This window comes from Dendrobates tinctorius, unplaced genomic scaffold (assembly GCF_039654945.1).
Source record: "Dendrobates tinctorius isolate UK_male_01 unplaced genomic scaffold, ASM3965494v1 ptg000065l, whole genome shotgun sequence".
In the NCBI taxonomy this organism is placed as follows: domain Eukaryota; kingdom Metazoa; phylum Chordata; class Amphibia; order Anura; family Dendrobatidae; genus Dendrobates; species Dendrobates tinctorius.
The window spans coordinates 4252526-4273483 of record NW_027361733.1 but is presented as its reverse complement, the minus strand read 5'-3'; the positions used below and the strand labels follow the sequence as shown (position 1 = coordinate 4273483).

Sequence of the window (20958 nt, the reverse complement as noted above, 5' to 3'; positions counted from 1 at the left end):
TAAGTACAGACAAAGGCGGCATCTTATTCATTTATTAACCTACCAGTTCATTGTTCTATACATTTGTGATTGATTGATGATAATGTCACGATTATATGTAGCTGAAAAGTGAGGCCCTGGAGATGGTTACTGGCGGGTCCTTAGCAGCCCAGTCCGACACTGTGTAGAGAGATGTGGATTCATGGAAGGTTACGTATCATTGATGCCACAAGGAAAGCTTCAGAAAAACAACAAATAGCTGGTTATGGTTCAAATAAAAAATAAAACAGATTTTTAATCCTTTCTTTTACTGGCCCAAATCCTGAGGCTGCACCACCAAGAGGTTCCAATGACAACGTATCCCCTTCTGATATGTCAGGTGTAGCAGTTCATGGCGGACGTGGACTAAGCTTGGGGGTGAGAAGGCATTACAGCAGATCAGTCATCAGACAGCCTTTATATGTAAATTGTTTATTTAAGACACAGTTAAAATGACAGGGTCATCTATGCAAATTAAAAGTGGCGCCTCCAAAAAAAAAAAAAAGTGGACACGTCCTGTGTAAAGTAATGAGATCCTACAGAGAATGCCCAGATAGATGGATTTCTATAGGATGCAAGTGTTACGAGAAGCAGCAACTAATCTGCAGGGAGGTGGTGTTTTTTATGTTTCAGTCATCATGCAGCGGACATGAACTTCTCATTTTAGGCTCAAGAGGATACAAAGAAGATGGATACTCACAAAACCCCCAAATTATAATGTATTCAAGTAAGAGGAATGTGTGATAATGATGGAAGTGGGGTAGTGATCACATACACGTCTGAACCCCCATACTCTGCGACCTGGCAAGTATCCACAGATGACTGGATCGGAGGCTGCAGAAGAAAAGATGGCATCATGAATAAGTCTGGAGCGTGTGGACACTAATATCGTAAGGTCACTTCTCGGGACATTATTGCTTCTTCCAGATGAACCATGACAAGATTGTGCTCTGTCTCTAGTAATTTGGAGTAAAGGCTGGAGCCAGATTGATACTGCACCATCAGAGGAGAACTCTGCAAATATGTACAGTGGTTTTAAGGTATTTTCCAGTTTCAGAAATCCCCATCTCCCTGATTGCAATTTCTTTTAAAAACCAACTCTGCCTTACTCACCCTCCCCAAATTCAACTCTGAAAATATGCCGCTGCACCTGGTGTCTGATATTGTCTGCAGCACGTCAATAGCGCTGCATCCAATCAATGAGCTCAGAGGCTCTGAATGACTTATGCCATCAACTTGGACAGAGCCATATAGACTCCGTGCTGAACCCCGAAACGGTGAGTAAAGCGCAATTCAGTTTTATTTTATTTTTTTTTTAAACAAGTTGCAGCCAAATGAGAGGGGTTTTCTGAAACCAGAAAAACCCTTTAAGATGCTTAGCCCTAACCTTGTAAACATTCTCTTTGTATAAGGCTACAACAACTGTAAGCAATACCTGCTATGAAATGTACGAATACCCTGACAACCGACAACCATTATCCCACAATTTAGTATGAGGCGGCTATAATAAACAGACGTCATGTTCAGGCGTAGGACGACAACAGACATCACTGAGACAATAAAGTCACAAGAAGTGCCAATAAAAGAGTATGGCTTAGAAGACAATCTTCCCCTGTGGTTTTAAGGTGGCTCCTAATCACGTGGACACCCAATGTCAGATACTGTATTATTACCACAGGTCGCTTTACAGAGGGTCCAGCGGCCATCACTTCATTCACAGACGCTTCTGTGGTAGAGGGCACCATCTACAATACATTCTATAGGTGGACAGACACATGACTCTGCAGAAAGAGGACTACTCATCGCTATGGTGTTATAGGAGCTAAGAGGCATAGAGGAGATTGGTCCCGGGTGATGACATCATTAGGCCTCAAGAGCATTGTGAAGTATTATGGATAAGGCTCCACTGGTGCAGCCAGCAGGATGGGTTTCTTCTTTTGTTGGACTTTTCCTTAAACGCTTCTTTAATTAAAAAAGTAAACTCTCCACATATAAAACATCGGAACATAAAAATCTAAAATAAAAGCTGAGATAAAACTGGGGTAAAAGCAGGGAGTGGGTCATAGGGAGCCATCTACAAGTCATAATAAATAGTTTTGTGCCATCAATGGTCAGAAAGTGCAGCTTGGTTCCTAATACTGGCGGCAGTGGCGTTGCTTGTTGAGTAGACAGAGGAGCTTCACTCCTGGTTCGGGCAGTCAGGTAGTCACGTTTCGCAGTCTGGTGCTCACCCTCCAGTGTGGCCACATGATAACACTGATATACCCTTGCACACTTCCAGTGTCCAAAAAGTCTAGTGTGTGCCAGGAAACCTGGGAGGAGCCCAAATTATCGGCTTTACTCTCCCCCAGGGAAGTCAGAATGGGCACTGGCCTCTCTGTCTCCAATGGGTCCCTTCATGTCACCGGTGCCCAGTGGCGTAAAATGTTGATAAAAGGCAGAAAATTACAAGTCTCCATCTAGTGGTGGAACACACAGTCTGTAGATCCTACGGGAGACACAAGATCGGAAACATGAACAAAAATTGCTTGGTTAGAATCAAGACAAAAATCCAGCATGGAAGGAGGGGAGAGCATAGCATCTGATGTTCTGGAGAATTTCACAGGCTAGTGCCTGGTAGGGGAGGGTGACATGTAGCAAGGGTACAATCTGAAAGGGTGAGGGATGGGAACGAATAGTACATGGTAGTACGGAAATGGGTCTGGGAATGTGTGGCACTGGGCAAGGGAAATATAAGGTAGTGCGGGAATGTGTGGCACTGGGCAAGGGTGGTATATGGTAGTGTGGGAAAGTGTGGGACTGGGCAAGGGTAGTATATGGTAATGTGGGCATGTGTTTCACTGGGCAAGGGAAATATAAGGTAGTGCGGGAATGTGTGGCACTTGGCATGGATAGTATATGGTAGTGTGGGAAAGTGTGGGACTGGGCAAGGGTAATATAAGGTAGTGCGGGAATGAGTGGCACTGGGCAAGGGTAGTATAGGAATGTGTGGGACTGGGCAAGGGTAGTATATGGTAATGTGGGGATGTGTGGCACTGAGTTGGGGTAGTATTTGGTAGTGTGGGAAAGGTAGTGTGGGAAAGGACAGCACTGATCAAAGGGTAATATATGTAGATGGATGGCACACAGCAAAGGTGGTATCTGGCAGCGTGATGGAGTAGGGTGGAAGAAGGGATGCACTCACCGTGGTGCAGACTGCAATGTTTGATCCCTGACTTTTAGATTCTTTGCAGAAATTTCTACACGAGGACCCTAAAAAAACAAAACCAGAAGATTAGGGGAGGGTCGGAGAGCACCACATCCAGCCATCTGGAGGTCAATAATCCTTCAACACTTGATGTCCAGTTCTCACCTGTTTCCTCATTATGTCCATAGCCTGCATTATGCACTTGGGGAGCAGTCCGTGACTCCGGGCCAGGATGGCAGCCTGTTCTAGGGACACACTCAGCGTACTCCTGTGCAGAGGGAATGATAAAGTCACACACCCATGGATGATAGGGTCATAGAACACATATGTACATGTATATATGCTTATGGAGGATAGGAGGAGTAGTACGTGCCTGTACAGACATGGGAAGGGGCATAGTTAGAACAAGTATAGAAGGTAGGAGAGCGTATGGGAGGCATTGGACATATTTGTAAGGGTATGAAGAATTAGGGTATGGATATGTATGTAGGATGTGAGGGTAGTGCATCCATGTATAGGGAAGGAGAAGGGGGATAAGTACATTTATGTTATGTGTTGGTATGGAGGGGGGTTAGTAAAAGTATGTAAGTTGGTAGATATAGTACATACTTGTCTATCCAGGTATGGAAACTGGGCGGTATAGTATATGTGGAGGATGGGTAAATAGTACATGTATGTAAGGGTACCGAGGCGGAGAGGAATAGCATATATGTACAAATATGAAGGAGGGGCAGACAGTACATATGTGCAGGTGCAGAGGACAGTACACGTCCATACAGGACAGTACAGCGTCACTTACCTCTGCATTCCTGTGCCGCACATGACGATCTGGCAGGCCCCCAGGCGGTAGCAGAGCTCTGAGGAGATGGGTAGAAGTGCAGCCCCCGACAAACTGTTTCTACAGAATTCTGATGGTGACTGTTTTGGGGTGATGAAAGACTTCATGAGCCGACAAAGTTCATCCAGTGCATTTATGGGGCGAATCAGCTGAGGATACAGAACCAGCGTGACTTTAATTATCCATTAATAGACGTTACCCCTTAACCAAGCAGCGTCACAAGACCCCCAAGGATGACGGTTCATCTTTACCTGGTCAATCTTTATGGCTGTGGTATTGGAGTCTGTTGACTTTTCCAGGTAGAATGCCCTAAAATAAAAATATAGATCTCACACAGAGGCACAATGTAGCATAAATGGGGGATAATGGTGATCTAGAATGGATAACGAGGAGATATAGAAGAGAAGATACAGCGGTGATATTGGGGATGACACTGTGGTAATAACTGGATCAGCAGTGACAAGCAGAACGTGCTGCACAGAAATGGCTCCTACATAATGGCCTATACACTCACTGGCCACTTTATTAGGTACACCATGCTAGTAACGGGTTGGACCCCCTTTTGCCTTCAGAACTGCCTCAATTCTTCGTGGCAGAGATTCAACAAGGTGCTGGAAGCATTCCTCAGAGATTTTGGACCATATTGACATGATGGCATCACACAGTTGGCGCAGATTTGTCGGCTGCACATCCCTGATGCGAATCTCCCGTTCCACCACATCCCAAAGATGCTCTATTGGATTGAGATCTGGTGACTGAGGAGGCCATTTGAGTACAGTGAACTCATTGTCATGTTCAAGAAACCAATCTGAGATGATTCGAGCTTTATGACATGGCGCATTATCCTGCTGAAAGTAGCCATCAGATGCCTGTTCTTAGCTGAGAGGAGTGGTACCCAGTGTGGTCTTCTGCTGCTGTAGCCCATCTGCCTCAAAGTTCGACGCACTGTGCGTTCAGAGATGCTCTTCTGCCTACCTTGGTTGTAACGGGTGGCAATTTGAGTCACTGTTGCCTTTCTATCAGCTCGAACCAGTATGCCCATTCTCCTCTGACCTCTGGCATCAACAAGGCATTTCCGGCCACAGAACTGCCGCTCACTGGATTTTTTTTCTTTTTCGGACCATTCTCTGTAAACCCTAGAGATGGTTGTGCGTGAAAATCCCAGTAGATCAGCAGTTTCTGAAATTCTCAGACCAGCCCTTCTGGCACCAACAATCATGCCACGTTCAAAGGCACTCAAATCACCTTTCTTCCCCATACTGATGCTCGGTTTGAACTGCAGGAGATTGTCTTGACCATGTCTACATGCCTAAATGCACTGAGTTGCCGCCATGTGATTGGCTGATTAGAAATTAAGTCTTAACACACAGTTGGACAGGTGTACCTAATAAAGTGGCCAGTGAGTGTATATGTACTGTGCATAGTTGTGGCAGATGCTGATTGGAAAAAACATGGATTTTTGTGAGTACTCACCGTAAAATCCTTTTCTCCGAGACGCTCATTGGGGGACACAGAGACTGTGGGGGACACAGAGACTGTGGGTGTGTGCTACTGCCGTCTGGAGGCTGACACTAGGCATACAAAAAACAAGTTAGCTTCTCCTCCACTGCATACACCCTCGCCCCTATAGCGGGCGGAAACCAGTTTAGTGCAAAAGCAGTAGGAGGACATACAAAAATTAGCCTTAATGCAATAAATCATATGTCTGAAAAAGGGATCACCCTGTCTTAAACAAGAAAATATGTTAAATAATAAGTATGAGCCAACCGGCTATCAGGGTGGGTGCTGTGTCCCCCAATGAGCGTCTCGGAGAAAAGGATTTTACGGTGAGTACTCACAAAAATCCATGTTTCTCCTTCGTCTCATTGGGGGACACAGAGACTGTGGGACGTCCTAAAGCAGTCCCTGGGTGGGATAACACTCACTGATCCAAGCCGCATGCTTTCCTGTTTAAAGGTGTGCCACTGCTGCTTGGAGAATTTTTCTGCCCAGGCTCGCATCTGACGAAGCCTGAGTATGCACACTGTAATGTTTACAAAAAGTGTGCAGGCTGGCCCAGGTTGCTGCCTTGCATACCTGTTCTGCCGAAGCCTGGTGCCGAAGCGCCCACGAGGCGCCCACTGCCCGAGTAGAGTGCGCCCTTACTCCAGCTGGAACTGGCGTGCCTCTAATACGGTAAGCCTCCTGAATGGTTAGGCGAATCCATCTGGCTATGGTTGACCGTGAGGCTGCGAGGCCCTTCCTGCGCCCTTCAGGGATCACAAACAACGAATCTGTCTGGCGGAAAGGTGCTGTCCTCGACACATATCTCCTGAGAGCTCTTACCAGATCCAATGTGTGGAGCGCCATTTCCACCCTGTGAACTGGCGCTGGACAGAAGGAAGGCAGCACAATGTCCTCATTAATATGGAACGAGGACACCACCTTTGGTAAAAAAGGTGGCGGAGGCCTAAGGACTACCTTGTCCTTAAAAAAGGTCAGGAAAGGGGCTCTACAAGATAACGCTCCCAACTCCGATACTCGCCTAATGGATGTTATGGCTACCAGGAACACAACCTTTCTGGATAGATATGCCAATGAAACATCCTGTAGTGGCTCAAATGGAGCCTCCTGTAGTACAGACAGGACCAGATTAAGATCCCAGGCCTCCAATGGTGCTCTGAAGGGAGGTACTAAATGAACGACCCCCTGCAGGAACGTTCTGACCTGCAAATTGGTAGGGATCTTTCGCTGAAACAGGACCGACAGGGCCGATATCTGTCTTCTAAGGGAACTTGGCGCCAAACCTGCGTCTAGGCCAGACTGAAGGAAAGCCAGTATGTTGGGCACAGAGAAGGACAATGGCGGAACCCCGTGTTCCCGACACCACTGGAAGAAAACCTTCCAAGTGTTATAATAGATCCTTGCTGAGGCTGGCTTTCGGGCCCTTACCATTGTCGCGGCTACCTCGCGCCCAAACCCCGCCTGGGTCAGCACCCAAGATTCAATGGCCACGCCGTCAAACGCAGGCCCCTAAGTTCGGGTGGCAGATCGGTCCCTGGGACAGTAAATCTGGTCGTTCCGGTAGCCGCCATGGTACGTCTGCGATGAGCTGTACCAGATCCGCGTACCATGCCCGTCGGGGCCAATCCGGGGCCAGCAGAATTGCCGGAACCCCCTCTGTCTTGATCTTCCTGATAACCCTGGGGAGAAGTGGCAGCGGCGGGAACAAGTATGGGAGCCGAAATTGGTTCCAGGGTATCACCAATGCGTCCGCTGCGATTGCTTGAGGATCCTGACACCGGGCGACAAACACGCCCACTTTGCCGTTCCTCCTGGAGGCCATCAAGTCCACGTCTGGTGTTCCCCAGCGCTGGCAAATCTGCTGGAACACCTCGGGATGTAGTGACCACTCCCCAGCCGTGATGTCCTGGCGGCTTAGGAAATCCGCTGCCCAATTCTCGACGCCTGGAATGTGAACCGCTGAGATCATCGAGTGGCTCCTCTCGGCCCAGCGGAGCACATGTCCCACCTCGCGCATGGTTGCCCTGCTGCGTGTGCCCCCCTGGTGATTCACGTACACCACTGCCGTGGCGTTGTCCGACTGAATCCGAATCGGGTATCCTGCTAGCACGTGTTGGAACTGCTGCAAGGCCAACCGTATTGCTCGAATCTCCAACAGATTGATAGGGAGACGAGCTTCCTGAGGCGACCACTGCCCCTGTGCCGTGTGGTGGCGGAAGATTGCCCCCCAACCGGAGAGACTCGCATCGGTCGTGATCACTAACCAATGATCCGGAGGAAAGGGCTTTCCCTGCAGAAGCGACCGATCGCATGTCCACCATTGAAGAGTCTGTCGGACCTGAGAGGACAACCTGCACGGGTGATCGAGTGAGCACGGGCTCCTGTCCCAAGCCGCTAACAGGGCATGCTGCAGGGGGCGGAGATGAAACTGAGCAAACGGGATTGCTTCCATCGCTGCCACCATCCTGCCCAGGACCCCCATCCCGAATCGGATAGTATGGAGGCCTGGCTGTTGAAGTCTTCGAGCTCCCTGTCGGAGTGCCCGAGCCTTGTCCTGAGGGAGAATTACCAATCCCTGGGAGGTATCGAATATCATCCCTAGGAAAACAATCCTCTGGGCCGGCGTGAGGAATGATTTCTTCCTGTTGATCATCCATCCTAGACGAGACAAGGTATCCAGTGTGATGGTGACACTCTCCTCGCGCGCTGGACGGGACGGGCCCTTTACCAGAAGGTCGTCCAGGTATGGCAACACCACAATGCCCCGGGAATGAAGAGTGGCCATGGCGACCGCCATCACCTTCGTGAATATTCTGGGGGCCGTGGCCAAACCGAAAGGCAGCGCCACAAACTGGAAGTGCCGACCCTCGACCGCAAACCGTAGGAATCTCTGATGCGGGGGAAAAATAGGGATGTGTAAATAAGCATCCTGAACATCGATTGAGGCCAGGTATTCTCCCTTCTCCATGGAGGATATAACCGACCGGAGGGACTCCATGCGAAAATGCCTGACCCTGATGAACCTGTTTAGTAGCTTTAGGTCCAGAACCGGCCTTACCGCTCCATCCTTTTTGGGCACTGCGAACAGGTTGGAATAAAACCCTTGGGTTCTTTCGCTCCTTGGCACCGGAACGATGACCCCTTTGTGCTGCAGCACTTCGATGGCCCCCCGTAATGCCTCTGCCCGAGACCTTGACTTGGGAAGCCGGGAGGGAAAAAATCGTGTTGGCGGACGTTTTGTAAACTCTATCTTGTACCCGGAAGATATCAGCTCCGTCACCCATGCGTCGCGTGCCACCGCAGCCCATATGTGACAGAACCGGCGCAGATGACCGCCAATCCTGCTGTCCTCGGGTACCGCACTTCTCGAGTCATTTTGTAGAGGGCCTCTGGGACCTGGCCCCCCTTGATCTGGGCGGGCGCCGTCGCATCCTACCCAGCGAGTTGGTCCTGTAGGTGACCTGACGCTCTTTGTCATGGTTATAGCGCGCAGGAGTAGGGGTACTGGCCGTTGCCGTCCACGCGGGGGCGCGAAATGCCCGAAAACGCGCCTGAGGCTGACGAAATGGCGTCCTTGTTTTCTGTTGTGGGAGAAAACTACTTTTACCCCCTGTTGCATCCGAAATGAGTCTATCCAATTCTTCCCCAAATAGTCGGTTACCCTGAAAGGGCAGGGAAGTCAAGGATTTTTTAGACACCGAATCAGCCCGCCACAGCCTTAACCACAAGGCTCTCCTAATGGCGATTGCGTTTGCTGCTGCAAGTGCTGCGCTATTAGCTGCATCCAAGGATGCATTAATCAGATAGTCACCCGCCATTGCGATCTGACTTGTTATCTCGGCCACCTCTGCTGGCAACTCCCTATCCTGCAGGATCTCATTTAAAGAGTCCGACCAGGACATCATGGCTTTGGCTACCCATGTTGCCGCAAAGGAAGGGAAGAGCGCTGATCCTGATGCTTCGTACACCGAGTGCGCTAATCCCTCTATGAGCCGATCCGTGGGGTCCTTGATGGCCGAAACACGCGGGATACCGGGGGATCCACCGCCGGAGACTCTGCCCATTTTTTACAGAGCTCTGGTGCAAATGGATATCTTGATCCTAGCGTCTTCTGTCCTGAAAAACGCTTGTCTGGCCGTTCCCGGTGCCGCTGCACTATATCCTCGAACTCAGGATGAGTGCTGAACACTCTCCGCGGCTTCCGGGCCTTTTTAAAAGACACCTTTATGCCCTGCGGTTAGGGTGACCTCATCATCAATACACAGAGTCTGGTTGACAGCCTCAATGAAACTGTCCACCGTCTCCCGGCACCCTGGGGTGTCCAGGTCCAAGGATTCTTCCACATCCTCTACTGAGCTCTGCTCGCTCCCTGAAAGGGGTGACGGCGAGCGTGATGCCACACTCGCAGATGCTGAAGCACCGGAGGGGCCTGGCGACACAGTATGGGTTCTCTTCCTATGTGCCTGCCTAGAGAGAGTGCGGCCCCTGCAGGCCGGCGGCTCATGTGAGGAGGCAGAACCCTCCCAACCAGGCGAGCCGTCATCTCTACCCCTATCCGGGGCCTGAAGGGTCTCAATTGCCTTTGTTAATGATACCATAGACCGAGAGAGGGATACCGCCCACTCTGGGGGTTCCGGACCCCTGGGCTCTGCTGCGGGGGAGGGCTCCTGGGCGCGTTCGGTGTCACAGGTTTCACATAATCTACTGGTCTGCGCTCGTGGGAATCTAACCCCACAGGAAACGCATGCGGCATAGAAGGATGTGTGCGCTTTACCTTTTCCAGACAAACTGCTGGAAAAGGCCAGAAAAATAAATAAATAGATTCTTATATATATATATATATATTTATTTATTTATTTATTTTTTTTTAAGGAGGGCGAATGCGGAGGAGAGGGGAGCCCTATATGCCCTAGCGTGGCCTTCAGGCCGGGGTCACACTTACCCCTCTGTAAGTCCTTTACCGGCTCCTGCCGTGGGAGGCCCCTCCAGCTGCGTTGGTGGCGGTCTCCGGGGACTGCCGCGCTTTTTGCGGTAAGCTGCGCTTCCTGCGGCCTACCCCGGACTGCCGTCGGGGACTCCATTTTATCCGGAGCCCGCCCTGCCAGGAGGGGGGCGGCGCCGGAAGTGACGCCGACGGACGCCGCGCTGAGGGCGGGACTTCCGCCCGCGGACCAGGGCGGAGCCGCGGCCTAAATTACGATACCCCCCGCCCCGGATCCTGTAACGCCGATACCGGGGACGGGGGGCGCCGAAGCGCCGCCGCCTAAGAGGCGGCCGGAGCGCCGCTGCCCACTTCCGCCCGCGGCCTCTACCCACCTGGGGTCCAAACGCCGGGCCCCGTTGATGGTTTGGGGAGATCGGACCCTTTCTATAGGATCCGTCGCCTCTATCGCCTCTATCTCCTCTTCATAGTGAGAACCGAAAAAGAAACCTAGTCTGGAGAAACCAGACTGCGTGTGTCTCCAAAGACACTAAGCAAAAAACTGGTTTCCGCCCGCTATAGGGGCGAGGGTGTATGCAGTGGAGGAGGAGCTAACTTGTTTTTTGTATGCCTAGTGTCAGCCTCCAGACGGCAGTAGCACACACCCACAGTCTCTGTGTCCCCCACAGTCTCTGTGTCCCCCAATGAGACGAAGGAGAAAAAAACTGCTGCCATTTTGTGGCACATTTGACTTTTGATCACTTTCTTTGGGAGTCAAAAAGAACAAATAAACAGTAATTCTGCATTTTGTTTTCGTCCAAATATCATTCACGGATTGTAATCCGTTTTCTGCTTTTGAGCAGGGTGTTAATTAGGGCCGGGGAGAAACCTTTCTCCTTTAGTAGTGCCCGTTCAAAATCCACGCCGTCAGATGTAGGCCAGCTACCTGAGGATGATAAACTGGGCCCTGGGATAGGAGGTCTGGGATGTTTGGTAGGACCCAAGGGTCAGACACCGACATGGTCCTGAGGCATGAGAACCATGCCCTCCTGGGCAAAAACGGGGCGATCACTATAATCCTTGCTTTGTCCTTCCTGACCTTCCTCATCACCAGGGGTAGTAGAGCCAGGGGAGGGAAGGCGTATGCTAGCCCGAAGTCCCATTTGAGCAGTGTTTGTGAATACCAAATATGTGTTGTTTTTCTGTTTTTTTATTTTTCACAAATAAACCTTTTGTATTATACTAAAACTGAGATTTGGGGTTTTATACATTTACCTTTTTTTTTTTACTAGTCTCAAAAGAGGACTTGATGCTTTGACTGCATTAATAATGTACAACATATGTAGTACCGTGCACTACCGAGCCTGTCTGTATTGGACTAACAGGTAGCCTATTAGATTCTGCCACCAGCAGGGTCTGAAAGGCTAATAATGACAATTATGCATGCCATTATTACACCTCCGGTTGCCATAGCAACCAATTGGCACTCCCATGAACGCACTTTGGTCAATCGGCTGACAGGGAGAGGCACATGCTGCGGTCACTATTGACAACGACATGAGGGGGGTTAAACTGCTGGGATCAGAGCTATACACACGTGGTCAAAATTGTTGGTATCCCTCGTTTAATGACAGGAAAACCCACAATGGTGGCAGAAATAACTTGAAGCTGACAAAAGTAATAATAAATAAAAAATCTATGAAAATGAACAAATGAAAGTCAGACATTGCTTTTCAACCATGCTTCCACAGAATAAAAAAAAACTCATTAAATAAACCTGGACAGAAATTATGGTACCCTTAACTTAATATTTTGTTGCACAACCTTTTGTGGCAATCACTGCAATCAAATGATTCCTGTAACTGTCAATGAGACTTCTGCTCCTCTTCACAGGTATTTTGTCCCACCTCCTCAAGAGCAAACTGCTCCAGTTGTCTTGTGTTTGAAGGTTGCCTTTTCCAGATGGAATGTTTCAGCTCTTTCCAAAGATGCTTAATAGGATTTAGGTCAGGGCTCATAGAAGGCCACTTCAGAATAGTCCAATGTTTTCCTCTTAGCCATTCTTGGATGTTTTTAGCTGTGTGTTTTGGGTCATTATCCTGCTGTATGACCCATGACCTGCGACTGAGACCAAGCTTTCTGACAGTGGGCAGCACATTTCTCTCTAGAATCCCTTGACAGTCTTGAGATTTAATTGTACCCTGCACAGATTCTAGACACCCTGTGCCAGATGAAGCAAAGCAGCCCCTGAACATAACAGCCTCCTCCATGTTTCACAGTAGGGACAGTGTTCTTTTATTGATATGCTTCATTTTTCTATCTGTAAACATAGAGCTAATGTGCCTTGCCAAAAAGTTCAATTTTTGTCTTATCTGTCTATAGGACATTCTCCCAGAAGCTTTGTGACTTGTCAACATGTAGTTTGGCAAATTCAAGTCTGGCTTTTTTATGATTTTTTTTCAACAATGGTCTCCCTCCTTGGTCGTCTCCCATGAAGTCAACTTTGACTCATACAACGATGGATGGTGCATTCTGACACTGATTTTCCTTGAGCTTGAAGTTCACCTTTAATCTGTTTAGTTTCTCTGGGCTCTTTTGCTACCATTTGTATTATCCGTCACTTTGATTTGTCATTAAATTTCCTCCTGCGGCCACGTCCAGGGAGGTTGGCTATGGAGATTAAATTTCTGATTAATATGCACAACTGTAGTCACAGGAACATCAATCAAGCTGCTTGGAGATAGTCTTATAACTTTTACCTTTAATATGTTTGTCAATACTTTCTTTCTAATCTCCTGAGACACCTCTTTCCTTCACTTCCTCTGGTCCATGTTGAGTGTGATAAACACCATGTCACCAAACAGCACAGTGAGTTTACAGGCCCACTCACTGATTCCAAGATTGTAGACATCTGTGATGCTAATTAGTGGACACACCTTAATTTTTGTCACATTATTTTCAGGTGTACCATCATTTCTGTCCAGGCCTATTTCATGAGTTTTATTTTTTGAAAAATTCTGTGGAAGCATGGTTGAAAAGCTGGCTTGCAGAATAACGTCCCTGACGCGCGTTTCGCATTAGCTTCTTCCTCATTAATCCCCTAAGGATGAAGCTAACGTGACACGCGCGTCGGGGACGCTATTCTGCAAACCAGGTCATGTATACTTTTTGTCTATAGAGCTCTCCTCTCTCCCTCAGAATTTACTTTATCACTAGCACTTAAAGGGGCACTATCCACCTTAGTACTAAGTATACTTCTGTACCATGGGACTTATCCCAGGCAATATCTACTGCCATTAACTTCACCTAAATTTCTGAGCATTATAAATTGTATTTCTTAGTATTTTCTACCTATTGGATTCATAAAGCCCCTGTGTGCATTACATTTAATGAGGAATAGTTTGATCTACACATCAATGTTATGAGCACCAATTGTGATACTAAATGTGCCTGACTGAAAAACTTACTTTCCCTGATGATGAGTTTGACATTATTGTCCCTTTTAATTTGACCTCAGCAGTATTGTGTTAAAATTTGTATCCACTTGGACTTATACGAATTATTGCTTAATATACAGCAATTTTTGAATCTTTACTGACTGCTAATAGGCTTTTTCAAAAAATCCGTTTTACCACTATCAGAAAGTGTTATTTTCTTTATCGCCTTATTGGGGGACACAGAATATAATGGGGTGTATGCTGCTGCTGCTAGGAGGCTGACACTATGCAAAACAAGAAAATTATTTCCTCCCCGGCAGTATACACCCACCGACAGGCACTAGGCACCTCAGTTTGTGCTTAGTGTCTGTAGGAGGCGGACCGGGATCTACCCAGATCCACACTTAACCCTTTATTCCTTAGGTTTTCTTGTAGAACGTTTTTAATTCTTCGTCTTTTGTTTTTCAGATTCAAGTCGGGAAAGAGAGTGTAGATCTCACCCCGCTTTCCCATATCAGGCGGCTGAGCGAGCAGTGTGGCTTATCCCACATCGCACCTCTCAGTACGCTAGCAGGACTTTTTTCCATATCACCTCCTGGTGCTATGGGTTGGAGACAGCTGGCTGGTCCTTGCCAAATCCCCCTCCTCAGCCCTTTCTCGGGACAGGGCTGAGAGGAAGACAGCGATCGCAAGAGGTTACGCCGTCTTCTCCAGGATGCGGGTACAGAGGATCCCGTGGGCCCCTGTGGTCATCCTCTTCAGGGACGCCAGGTAAGTGCCTGCACGTCCCTCCACCCCCGCATTACTTTCAGTGAGTCCATCGGAGCATCTACAGGTCCCCCTCATTCAAATCTCCCGCCCTGCCTGCCGCGCGCTTACACAGCCGCTTGCCTCTCTCCCCCCTCTCTGCAAGAGGAACACAGGACTGCTCCCACTATTCTCCAGGGTGGGAGACACAGCAGCAGAGTACATTTAGATCAGCGGTGAATCTCCTCTCCATTTGTCAGGCACGGGGCTGTGGCGTCCTTGGATCATTTTCACTTTCGTTTTCAGCGCTCTTAACGCGCTCCCTCCTCCCTCTCTAAGCGCGCTTTTTTCGCACCCTTACTAGCCCATCACAGGGCTCCTTTCTTTTTCGATATGCCAGCCTCTCCTTTACCTCGCCCATCTCCGACGCTGTTATCCAATCGCGGCTCAGCCGCTAAGCTCCGCCCCCACTTCCATCATCAAGCATTTCCTGGAGTTTTTTCTTCTCTTCCTGCGCTGCTTGGGGGACACTGCAACGGTTTTTGCTGCTCACCTGAATCCTGGTAGGCTCTGCTCTGACGCAAAAAATTAGCTCCTCTTTGCAGTTCCTCTCTGTTCCTGCGGCCATTCAACGCAGTGTACTTATGCCCAATCCTTCAGGGGATCTCTGTTTCAGGCCCACCGCTACACATTACGCCTGTGCGCGCTGTAAAAAGAAGTGGGCATCGGGTCAGTCGTCCCCCTTCTGCCTTTCCTGCAGTCCTCCAACTATGTCTGCATCTCAGGAGCACACCGACTCTCGGGCAGAGGACACTCCACCTCCCCCGGAGTTGGCCGTTGTAATGTCTCAGTCAGACTTGACTAAGGTTTCTCAGTCGCTGGTCCAGGTTTTAGAACGGTTACCTCAGCTAGCTACAGCCACCTGTGCACCGACCGCCTCTCAAGGTGAGTCGTCCGCACCTGACCCCGACCTTCAGAGGGACAGACCGGGCAGGCGCTCTAGGAAGCGAGTGCTATCTTACTCGTCTTCCAGCTCACTAGGGCCGTCTGCCTCACCCAGGTGTCATTCTCCTTCCTCAGAGGACGACCATAGGTCAGACGACGATCCCCAATCGAGATCTAGTTCAGAAGCAGATAACATATCCAAAACGCGGAATATGGTCGATAGTCTCCTTTCTGCTATCTTCCAAACCCTGGAAATTAAGCAGGACAAGACCCCTCCGCAGGAATGTTCTGTTCCATTAAAACGAGCAATACCTCCGTCCCGAACCTTTCCAAACCACAAAGAGTTCGATACTACTTTAACCAAACATTGGGAGCACCCTGAGCAACGCTTTTCAGGCCGCAGGTGCTTAGATGTTCTGTACCCCTTTGATGTAGAGCTGCTCACAAAATGGACCAAAGCCCCCGAAGTGGATCCTCCCGTCTCTCGTATAGCCTCTAAGACTGTTCTATCCCTCCCGGACGGGGCATCACTTAAGGATCCAACTGACAGGCAAATAGAAGCTCTGGCTAAGTCTATTTTTGAGGCATCAGGCACCTCTCTCTGTCCTATTTTCGCTTCCTCCTGGGTGGCGAAACTCATTTCAGCTTGGGCCAAAATTCTTCGCAGAGGCATCTTAGCGGCAGCTCCTCAGGACGAGTTAGCAGATCTAGCAGATCAAATTAATCATGGGGGAAAATACCTTTTAGCCGCATCCTTAGAGGCGGCTGGGTGCGTAGCAAGGGCTAATAGCAACATAGTGGCAGTACGCCGAGTCCTTTGGTTAAAATCATGGAATGCGGATACCACTTCTAAAAAGTCGCTTACCAATTTGCCGTTCCACGGTTCTAGGCTCTTTGGAGCCAAGCTGGATCAAATAATTTCTGATGCCACTGGTGGTAAAAGCACCTCTCTCCCCCAATCTCGACCAAAACGTTTTTTCAACAGAAAGGGTTTCCGGCCATTTAGGCCCTTTCGTCCCTTCTTGTCCACAGACAGATCTACCCAGCAAGATCGGTCTTCCACCGCCAGGGAGCGAGAGCAGAAAAAAAACATCTTACAAACCCGCTCCCCGCTGGAGATCAAGGGGACAATATTCCAGGTCTTCAGGCGGCCGTTCCGGTAGGTTTTCCTCCAAGTGACGGGTCACCCCCACCTGGAAGTTTTTCCAGGGTGGGAGGCAGACTTTCCTTTTTCGTGGACGCTTGGCTGTCTGTGGTCGATGATGCTTGGGTCAGGGAAATCATCGCATCCGGTCACAAGATCGAATTCGCTTCCCCGCCAAACAGGCGCTTTTTCCTGTCTCGACCTCCAAGACAGAGGTCCCACATTCCGGGATTCTTTCAAGCCGTCTCCTCCCTTCTTTCCGCCGGAGTGACTGTTCCCGTTCCTGCAAACGAACGGTTTTCAGGGTCCTACTCAAATCTTTTCGTAGTTCCGAAGAAAGACTGCTCCCTGCGGCCAATCCTGGACCTCAAATTGCTCAATCGCCATGTGAAGATTCTTCACTTCAAAATGGAGTCGCTTCAATCGGTGATAGCCTCAATGGAGCCCGGAGAATTCCTCTGCTCGGTGGACATATGAGATGCCTATCTTCACATCCCTGTTTGCTTGCAACATCAGAAATATCTTCGGTTTGCAATTCAGGAAAATCACTACCAGTTCACGGCTCTTCCCTTCGGCCTAGCCTCCGCTCCACGTGTGTTCACAAAGGTCATGGCGACGGTCATGGCTATCCTTCGATCCAGGGGGATTCTCATCATCCCTTATCTGGACGATCTCTTGATCAAGGGATCGTCCCGTCAAGACTGTCTCCTAAGTCTTCAGATAACCCTGGATACTCTCGGCCATCTCGGATGGTTAGTCAACAAGGAAAAGTCCATCCTCAGCCCCACTCAGCGTCTGACCTTTCTAGGCATGGAATTCGAGACGAATCTGGCCCGAGTGTTCCTTCCGAGGGAAAAATTTGCGTCTCTGTCCAAGGGAATTCGAGCCCTCAAGCGGCCAACGCTCACTCCTCTTCATTTCTGCATGAAAGTCCTGGGGAAGATGGTGGCTTCCATGGAAGCGGTGCCTTTTGCACAGTTTCATATTCGCACCCTCCAGCTGTTCCTCCTTTCAGCCTGGGACAAGACAACGCTGTCCTTGGACCGCCCCATTCTCCTCCCTCTCAAAGTGAGGCAATCCCTGACTTGGTGGACAATGCCTGCGTCAGTTTTCCAAGGGAGGTCCTTCTTCCCGCTTCGGTGGCAAATCATCACCACCGATGCCAGCCTTCTAGGTTGGGGAGCGGTTTTCAATCAGAGAACGGCCCAGGGACGCTGGAATCCACAAGAAGCTCTCCTTCCTATCAATCTTCTCGAGATCAGAGCAATCTTCCTGGCCCTTCTTCGCTGGCAATCTCTTCTCGCCGGCAAGCCGATCCGCATTCAGTCAGACAACGCCACGGCTGTGGCGTACATAAACCATCAGGGCGGCACGTGCAGCAACCAAGTGATGTCAGAAGTGGCCAAGATACTGCGCTGGGCAGAACGTTACGTTCCAGCAATCTCCGCCGTTCACATTCCAGGGGTGGAAAACTGGGCAGCCGACTTTCTGAGTCGTCAAAGCATAGCGTCACAGTCTTCGATCAGATATGCCAGCGCTGGGGCTTTCCGGATGTCGATCTCATGGCATTGCGGATGAACCACAAAGTTCCGCGATTCGTAGCCAGGTCCAGGGACCCTCTAGCCGTCGCTTGCGACGCCCTAGTAATTCCGTGGTCCCAGTTCCAACTTCCTTATCTGTTTCCACCTCTTGCCTTGATCCCAAGAGTAGTCAAGAAGATAAAAATCGGAGGGCGTCCCGGTGATTCTAGTGGTTCCAGACTGGCCAAGAAGGCCTTGGTATGCAGAGCTGGTAAACATGCTCGCGGATGTTCCTTGGAAGCTTCCAGATCGTCCAGACCTTCTCTCGCAAGGCCCCCTTTACCACGAGAATTCTCGGTCTCTGAATTTAACGGCATGGCCGTTGAGGCCGCAATCCTAAGAGAGTCAGGGTTGTCCAACCAGGTGATTCAGACAATGATCAAAGCCAGGAAACCAGCCTCTTCCCGCATTTACCATAGGTACTGGAAGGCCTTTTTCCGTTGGTGTGACGATAAGTCTTTCCATTGTCCTTTTCCATTCCATCCATACTGGGTTTTCTTCAGTCCGGCTTAGATTCGGGTCTCTCTCTCAGTACCCTCAAGGGCCAGGTTTCCACTTTGTTTATCCTCTTCCAAAGAGAGCTCGCTTCCTTGTCGCAGGTTAAGACTTTTCTCCAAGGGGTCGCCCACGTGGCTCCTCCTCATCATTCGCCGATAGACCCGTGGGATCACAATCTCGTCCTTAGCGCTCTTCAAAAGGCGCCGTTCGAGCCTATCCAGGACATCCCGTTATCCCTTCTCTCATGGAAGGTAACCTTCTTGATTGCCATTACGTCCATCAGAAGAGTTTCTGAGCTGGCGGCATTGTCATGTCGTTCTCCTTACCTGGTCCTCCATCAAGATAAGGTCGTCCTCAGGCCCGTTCCTTCTTTTCTTCCGAAGGTGGTGTCCTCTTTCCACATCAATGAGGATATCGTTCTTCCATCTTTTTGTCCTGCTCCTTCTCAGCCTCTTGAGAAGTCTCTCCACAAACTGGACGTAGTTAGAGCCTTGCGTGTCTATCTCGCCAGGACCTCTTCATTTCGTCCGTCCGATTCTTTGCTGGTCATCTCTGAAGGTCGCTGGAAAGGGCTTCCAGCATCCAAATCCACGATCGCTCGCTGGATTCGTTCTACCATTCTGGAAGCGTACCGGCTACAGGTAAAACGGCCCCCTCCGGAAGTGAGAGCTCACTCCACCCGAGCCGTGGCGGCATCGTGGGCCGTTCGTCACCAGGCCTTGGCCTTACAAATTTGCAGGGCCGCTACATGGTCGTCCTTGCACACCTTTGCGAAGTTCTACAGGGTTCATACCCAGGCCTCGTCTTGATGCAGTTGTTGGTAGGAAGGTTCTGCAGGCGGCGGTGGCGCACCGGCCGACCTAAGCCCTTCCTGTTCTTTCATTCCTTATTGCTGTTCCTGCCCTTGGGACTGCTTTGGAACGTCCCATGGTATTCTGTGTCCCCCAATAAGGCGATAAAGAAAGATGGATTTTTGGTTCTTACCGTAAAATCTCTTTCTTGGAGCCTTCATTGGGGGACACAGCACCCTCCCTGTTTAAATTGTACCGTGTTGGGTCTTTGAGTCCCTTGTTGGGTTGGTACACATGTTTAGAGTGGTTTCGCTGCTTCTCCTACTGCTTTTTCACCAACTGAGGTGCCTAGTGCCTGTCGGTGGGTGTATACTGCCGGGGAGGAGCTAATTTTCTTGTTTTGCATAGTGTCAGCCTCCTAGCAGCAGCATACACCCCATGGTATTCTGTGTCCCCCAATGAAGGCTCCAAAAAAGAGATTTTACGGTAAGAACCAAAAATCCATCTTTTATGGACATTGATTTTTGTAAGTCGACTCTCATAAGCACTAACCATATTAACATCCATTTTGGTATAGACAATTTTTTGGATTTAAGGAATATAGGTTTAAACCATATAAGGGAAGTATCTTTTTTTCATTCTCAACCACCTACTTATCCTCTATATATAAAGTATGTAATTTTTTCCTAAAGGTGGCACACAATATACTTTAGGTATTGTTACCCCTGGGTTTGCAGATCCATTTCGCAACCTGTGTTTCCCATTGAAATTTTATATTTTATGTAATTTTTTTTCAATAAAGATTTGTTTATATTTAAAAAAAAGAAAAGAAATACTTGACGTTTGCTTCCATAAGCTGTATATTACAGCCAGCACCTGCTGTACTGTTCTTTTTGCGGAAAGGGGTTAAAAGACCGACTATATACAAGCCAATTGATGGTCTTTTAGTGACCTGTTTACACAAACCAACAAAATGAGGATGGGAAAACACAGTATCATGCTAATGGCCGCACATTCCACCTTTACACAAGGAGATATTCTACTATGCTACTGATAATGATGGTTTTTTAGGACTAGGGCAGCATGAACTGTAATATTTGAGGTAAAACTACGTATTTTCCGTCCTGTCGGATTTTAATTTCTCTTAAGTTCCATGGATTCTAGGACGTAGTTTCTGGAATTGGCTTTACCAAAAACTGTCTTGGCACAATGAAAACTCCCATTTTCAACGTTACCTGATTTTCCGGTAGTAATTCTGCACCTTTTCCAGGGAATTCTGGTTAATCTGCTGCCGAATCTCCTCCGGGGATACATTACTGCCTGGCTGCCCCTCTGCACTGTCCAGAGCT

The 20958-nt window shown here is 49.1% G+C and overlaps 1 protein-coding gene across 1 annotated transcript in view; it reads right to left on the bottom strand.

Moving 5' to 3' along the window:
• Nucleotides 1-434: 434 nt before the first annotated feature.
• The window catches only part of PREX1 (phosphatidylinositol-3,4,5-trisphosphate dependent Rac exchange factor 1), a 180816-nt gene continuing 160292 nt past the window's right edge, over nucleotides 435-20958 (bottom strand). The window contains exons 34-39 of the mRNA XM_073580534.1: nucleotides 20845-20956; nucleotides 4295-4352; nucleotides 4005-4192; nucleotides 3371-3473; nucleotides 3203-3270; nucleotides 435-2506 (exon numbers count right to left, since the gene is read on the bottom strand). Of these exons, the coding sequence (XP_073436635.1) occupies nucleotides 2464-2506; nucleotides 3203-3270; nucleotides 3371-3473; nucleotides 4005-4192; nucleotides 4295-4352; nucleotides 20845-20956 (572 nt within the window). The 3' untranslated portion in view covers nucleotides 435-2463. The remainder of the gene's footprint in view (nucleotides 2507-3202; nucleotides 3271-3370; nucleotides 3474-4004; nucleotides 4193-4294; nucleotides 4353-20844; nucleotides 20957-20958) is intronic.